Genomic DNA, 6,849 nt, shown 5'->3' with positions numbered 1-6,849 from the left:
CCTCTTCTGACAGCCAGGACTTCACCCCTTTTCGGACAGCCAGGACTTCACCCCTCTTCGGACAGCCAGGACTTCACCCTCCCGTCCCCTTAGGAACGCCAGAAGAACAACCTGTACTTCGGAGCTCTTGGAACGCCATATGGACATTCACACAGCACTCCACTGCATCGAACAAAACAAAACAAAACAAACCCAACATGACTTTAACTCACTCAGTACGGCCAGTCCTCTCTTCTCCTCTGCACAGACCCATCGGATGTCCAGTGGGTGTCTGAATGACCCAACCTTTAGCTTCCGTCGTCAGAATTGTGGTATTCTTTGATCAACATTCACCTCTTCAGTATAAGAGCCTTCCGCTTGCAATATTTTGATGATGGTAATTGGGGTGAAACGCTGTTAACGTCGTCTCTTTCGCCGCTCGTATGGAGAGAGTTAAGGGTACTAGCCAACCAGCATTCAAACCCAAAACCCCAACTCTCTCGCTGTGCTGTAACACACAAGCTAATTTTCCTTGTCGTTTTATGAGGGCATCACAGTGATCTGATTGTTGGATTGACAACTACAACCGTGTCACGAAATTCCAAATCTGTCTAAGAGAAGAGTTTAAAATAATAATGGTTAAAGCGTTGGACTTTCAATCTGAGGGTCCCGGGTTCGAACCTCGGTAACGGCGCCTGGTGGGTAAAGGGTGGAGATTTTTCCCATTTCCCAGGTCAACATATGTGCAGACCTGCTAGTGCCTGAACCCCCTTCGTGTATAAACGCAAGCAGATCAAATACGCACGTTAAAGATCCTGTAATCCATGTCAGCGTTTGGTGGGTTACGGAAACAAGAACATACCCAATATGCACATCTCCGAAAGCGGAGTATGGCTGCCTACATGGCGGGGTAAAAACGGTCATACACATAAAAGCCCACTCGTGTACATGCGAGGGAACGTGGGAGTTGCAGCCCACAAACGAAAAAAAAGAAGAATAATTTTTTTAAAAATAAAATAATAATAATAATAAAGACTGTATAAGCTTATTCTTTTACCTGACCCCAGTAAAGATCGTTTTGACTTGACAGAGAGACAGAGACAGAGAGAGAGAGAGAGAGAAACTCACTGGCCATAAGCCATCATTTTGGCCACGGCGGCCAAACGGTCACGTGACGTCCACAGGTCACGTGGCATGACGGGGGAGGTCAGACGCACGCAGGAGGGGCTACCCACACTGCTGCTGTGCCGGAACTTGTAGCTGACGGTGCAGGGGTGGAGGGGGCTGGCTGTCGTGTTGCACGTGCTCAGTTTCTCCACCTGCTGCATCTCCAGCTCTGGAACCTGTGTGGATTTGTTGTCTCGTTTGTCATTTTTGTTGTTTTGTTGTGGTGTGTGTGTGTGTGTGTGTGTGTGTGTTGGGGGTGAGTAAATGTAGGGGTAGGTGTGGGTGTGTGCGTGTGCGTGTGTGTGTGCATGTGTGTGTGTGTGTGTGTTGGGGGTGGGTCAATGTAGGTGTGTGTGTGTGTGTGTGTGTGTGTGTCTGTGTGTGTTGGGGCTGGGTCAATGTAGGGGTAGGTGTGTGTGTGTGTTGGGGGTGGGTGGATGTAGGGTTAGGTGTGTGTGTGTGTGTGTGTGTGTGTGTGTGTGTGTGTGTGTGTGCATGTGTGTGTGTGTTTGGGGGGAGGGGGGTTCCTTAGTCAGCCTGTGTATCTCTCTCTCTCTCTCTCTCTCTCTCTCTCTCTCTCTCTCTCTCTCTTTCTCTGTCTCTGTCTGCCTGTCTGTCTCTCTGTCTCTATCTCTCTGTCTGTCTGTTTCTCTTTCTGTGTCTCTCTCTCTGTCTCTCTCTCTCTCTCTCCCCCACTCCCTCTAGCCAAATCAGTTGTTGTTTGTAGTTGTTTTACACCCAGTCCTCAAACAACCGAGAAGCTCATTTCATTTTTCAAAATGAAATTCGATTAGAACTTAAACCAAAAAAAAAAAAAACATTTATAAAACAATGTATCACCATGACTGACTTAAAAGAGCAAAGAACGGCGTAGAAAAAAAGGTGGGTGGAACATCAACTTATTTATGATTTTAACAGTATTTCATACGAAAATGAGAGAGAGTGAGGTGCCTGTTATTCGTGTGTTTTTAAATCACGTATTCATCTGGAGACGAGCATTTGAATGAACCTGGAAGAACATTTTCTGTTCCAGGGGACTGAAACAGACAATATGGCACCCTCCAATCAGGGGTGAAGAACAGAAAGGAGGAGTCTGTGCTGTGCAGACTGCATGCGGGGCACATTTTTTAAAAACTCGTTTTTACTTGTTGAAGGGAGAAGAGGCCCATCAATGTATTCCCTGTGATGAGCCTCTCACCGTGAAACACGTGCTCCTTGACTCTTGGGATCTGCATGACGTTAGACACAGACATTACACGGCGGTTTCTTTGAAGACCTTGTTTCGTGATGTCCCTCCGTGGGCGCTGATGGACTTCTTGAAAGAAGTGAACATTTTTAATCAGATCTGAAGGTTTTAAACTATGGAAGGTTCTTAAAACTTTGAGTGGAAAGGTTAAAGTGGTGACTAGTTTTTATTGGGTTTTTTTTTGTTTGTTTGTTTTGTTTTTTGTTTTGTTTGTTTTTGTTTTGTTTTTTAACCCTCGTTGTAGGTATTAACGTGGCGATAGCCTTGAGATGGCCTTAGTGGTCAGCGAGGCTCTAAGCACCATAATTTCATTTCATTTCAGACAATACAGCATTTTGAACTGAATCTGACGCCAAGTTTGCAGAACGAGAACCAGGACTCAGACAGACAAGAGCATTCAAGCCAGACAAGACAAATGGTTCAAGTTATTATACAGTGGACTGATGGCCTAGAGGTAACGCGTCCGCCTAGGAAGCGAGAGCATCTGAGTGCGCTGGTTCGAATTACGGCTGAGCTGCCGATATTTTCTCCCCGTCCACTAGACCTTGAGTGGTGGTCTGGACGCTAGTCATTCGGATGAGACAATAAACCGAGGTCCCGTGTGCAACATGCACTTAGCGCACGTAAAAGAACCCACGGCAACAAAAGGGTTGTTCCTGGCAAAATTCTGTAGAAAAATCCACTTCGATAGGAAAAACAAATAAAAACTGCACGCAGGAAAAAATACAAAAAAAATGGGTGGCGCTGGGGAGAGCAGCCCGAATTTCACACAGAGAAATCTGTTGTGATAAAAAGAAATACAAATACATGGGCCACAGGCCATTATACAAACACATGGGAAGGGGTTGGGGGGTTGGGGGGCAGGGTCTGGGTGCACCATACATGCAAGAACAACAGAGGTTTTGTTTTTTTTAATCAACCCCTACCTCAAACTGGTCCTTCCTGGCAATCACCATCCCAGCAAAAAACACCTTCTGATTGCAAGAGGAAATCCCACTCACAAAACTCATGTTCCGAACCCTAGCTGGGATCTTCAACACTAGGGAATCCTCGGGAACGAAAATCCCCCCGTACTGCCTAAGGGTATCGAAGACGAAAGCGTACTGTGCGTAACTGTTGCTGAAAAAATCTTCCGGGATCTCCACAATCTGGGAAAGCGTCATGTTGGGATATTCACTGCGGAGCTGCTCGAACCACGTGAAATATCCATCCGGGTCCGTCATGGGAAGCAACTGATAATGGAACATGATGTTTCGGGGTTGGATGATTTTCACAGCGCTTTTGATGGACAGGTAATGCCGGTAGTCTAAGAACCTTCCAGTCCCGCACCAGACGATATGAAGAACCATGTCCGGCAAGGGCTCGGAGTCTTCCATCAGCAAGTGGATGTTCTTCGTCGTCCAGATGATTTCATCTCTGTAGCTGCGAGACTGTGAGGACTTCCCTGGAGAGCTTTGTCCAGGAAGACCCTGAGTGTGGGACACAAGGCGAACTTTCTTGACCGTGCTTGTTCTGGCGTTTGGAATCTGGCGAGGAAAATACAGGATTGAAATGAATTGAATGAATTGTATTGAATTATGTTTTGATTTTTCTGTCGGTAAAAGAGTGGGGATGACAGGGTGTGTGTGTGTGTGTGTGTGTGTGTGTGTGTGTGTGTGTGTGTGTGTGTGTGTGTGTGTGTGTGTGTGTGTGTTTAATCCACGAAATACAATATTGAAGTTAATTCTATTTATCTTGTTTTCCGACAGTGTTAAAGTTAGCAAGACAGTGCTTTTTTTGCATCCACGAAATACAGAGATGAATTGAGCTGATTTTTTTTCTGAAGGCAATTGACTTTATTTAGTATTCAAGACAATGCCTTTTCCCAGAATATACAGAACTGATCTGGTCAGATTTTATTTTATATATTTTCTGAGACTGAGTAGTAGAGTAAGCAAGGCAGTCATTTTTTCATCCAGGAAATACAAAAGTGAACAGAACTGAATACATCTGTATTCATTTTCTGATGGTAATAGAGCACTCTAGACAATGTTTTATAGTGGTGATTGCTGTTGCTATTAATGTTATTGTTGTTATTGTAATATCGTTATCATCATTATGAATAATTATGATGATGATTACCAGTAGTAGTAGTTGTTGTTATTGTAGCAGTAGTAGTAGTAGAAGTAGTTGTCGTAGTAGTAGTAATAGTTGTTGTTGTTGTAGCAGTAGTGGTTGTTGCAGTCGTAGCAGCAGCAGCAGTAGTAGTAGTTGTTGTTGTTGTTGCAGCAGTAGTAGTTGTTGTTGTTGTCGTTGTTATTGAAGCAGTAGTAGTAGTAGTTGTTGTTGTTGTAGCAGTAGTAGTAGTTGTTGTTGCTGTAGCAGCAGCAGCAGCAGCAGCAGTAGTAGTAGTTGTTGTTGTTGTAGCAGTAGTAGTAGATGTTGTTGTTGTTGAGAAATAGAGAGAGACAGAGAGAGAGAGAGAGAGAGAGAGAGAGAGAGAGGAGAGAGAGAGGAGAGAGAGAGAGAGAGGGGAGAGAGAGAGACACAGAGAGAGAGAGAGAGACACACACACACACAGAGAGGAGAGAGAGAGAGACACACAGAGAGAGAGAGAGACACAGAGAGAGAGAGAGGAGAGAGAGAGACACACACAGAGAGAGAGAGACACAGAGAGAGAGAGAGAGGAGAGAGAGAGAGAGACACAGAGAGAGAGAGAGAGACACAGAGAGAGAGAGAGAGGGGAGAGAGAGAGACACAGAGAGAGAGAGAGAGAGGAGAGAGAGAGAGAGAGGAGAGAGAGAGAGAGGAGAGAGAGAGAGAGAGAGACACACACACACAGAGAGAGAGAGGAGAGAGAGACACAGAGAGAGAGAGAGAGACACACAGAGAGAGAGAGAGGAGAGAGAGAGAGAGAGAGAGAGAGAGAGAGAGAAGAAAGCGAAAATTACGCCTAAAAGGGGTGGGAGTGGCAATTATAGTAATTACAAAATAATCCAGTCTTCACAGCTTGTGCCTCGCTGTGGTCGTTGTACTACTTTCCCAAATGCTCCCTGCGTTCGGACAAATCCATATACGCTACATCACATCTTCTAGGCAAATGGCTGGACACTGAGCAGCATAACCCAACGCGCTTGTCCGGTCCTGAGTATTCGCGTTACCTATCAGAGTGGATTCCTTTGACAGAATTTTGCCAGAGGACAACACTTTTGTTGCCATAGGTTCTTTACCAGTGCGCCAAGGGCATGTTGCACGCGGGACCTCGGTTTATCGTCTCATCCGAATGACTAGACGCTTAGTTTGATTTTTTTTTTCCCCAGTTAAACTTGGCAGAAAGGGCGAGAGAGGAATTTGGCCCCAGATCCTCACGGACACTGAAAGCGGCAGATAAGCGTCTTAACCATTCTGCCACCTTGCTGCCTCGTCGTGGTTAAATTTACTCACCCACAGACGTTGCCATAGCGTCGGTCGAGAAGCGGACGTGACGTCACCACGGACAGGAGACTGCGTCACGAGGACTTCAACGAAGTGTATCGTTGCTAAGGAAAGCAACATGGCTGCCCCCAGTATGGCAAAACAAGCTCTGTGTTTCTTGGCTGCCAGTGTGATGGTCAGTGACATGTTTTGTTTTGTTTTTTTCCACAGACCGATACACCCGCTGGATATCCAATGGAAAGTAGCGTATGATGATCATGCTGATAACAACAGCAACAGCAACAACGACATCGACAACAACAACAGCAACATTAATCTTAATTATGATGATGATGATATGAACCATGAATGATCGCGTGAAAACTGAAACAGAGACAGACAGATACAGAGAGACAGAGAGAGAGAGAGAGAGAGAGAGAGAGAGAGAGAGAGAGAGAGAGAGAGAGAGAGAGCAGATTCTGAACAACGAAACACTTAAACACAGTTTCAGTTTTCAAGGAGGAATCAAAGCGTACCGACTGATCCATATACGCTACACCACATCTGCTTTAAAAGAAGGCGGAATCAGACTCCTAAACTTTGCACAAACCCAAGACGAGCGCAATAGCCAAATGGTTAAAGCGTTGAACTTTCAATCTGAGGGTCCCGGGTTCGAATCTTGGTGACGGCGCCTGGTGGGAAAAGGGTGGAGATTTTTCCGATCCCCCAGGTCAACATTTGTGCAGACCTGCTAGTGCCTGAACCCCCTTCGTGTGTATACGCACGCAGAAGATCAAATACATAAGTTAAAGATCCTGTTATCTATGTCAGGGTTCGGTGGGTTATGGAAACAAGAACATACTCAGCATGCACACCCCAGAAAATGGAGTATGGCTGCCTACATGGCGGGGAAATATAAATAAAAGTGTCATACAAGTGAAATATAACATGTCTGTCTGAGTGCGTATGTGTGCGTGCCTAAAATCTGATTGAATGACACAGGAAACGAATGATGAGCGCCCAATGGCAGCCGTCAGTTGGCTCTACCCAGGTAGGCAGCCTGT

The 6,849-nt window shown here is 45.5% G+C and overlaps 1 protein-coding gene across 1 annotated transcript in view; it reads right to left on the bottom strand.

Moving 5' to 3' along the window:
- Positions 1 to 6,045, bottom strand: part of LOC143301788 (uncharacterized) — a 15,360-nt gene extending 9,315 nt beyond the window's left edge. Inside the window, exons 1-3 of the mRNA XM_076616179.1 lie at positions 5,816 to 6,045; positions 3,319 to 3,918; positions 1,108 to 1,322 (exon numbers count right to left, since the gene is read on the bottom strand). Of these exons, the coding sequence (XP_076472294.1) occupies positions 1,108 to 1,322; positions 3,319 to 3,918; positions 5,816 to 5,992 (992 nt within the window). The 5' untranslated portion in view covers positions 5,993 to 6,045. The remainder of the gene's footprint in view (positions 1 to 1,107; positions 1,323 to 3,318; positions 3,919 to 5,815) is intronic.
- Positions 6,046 to 6,849: the final 804 nt, after the last annotated feature.

Source organism: Babylonia areolata, chromosome 28 (assembly GCF_041734735.1).
Source record: "Babylonia areolata isolate BAREFJ2019XMU chromosome 28, ASM4173473v1, whole genome shotgun sequence".
NCBI classification, from domain to species: Eukaryota; Metazoa; Mollusca; class Gastropoda; order Neogastropoda; family Buccinidae; genus Babylonia; species Babylonia areolata.
The sequence above is the reverse complement of the archived record's forward strand: the minus strand, read 5'-3'. Positions and strand labels throughout refer to the sequence as shown.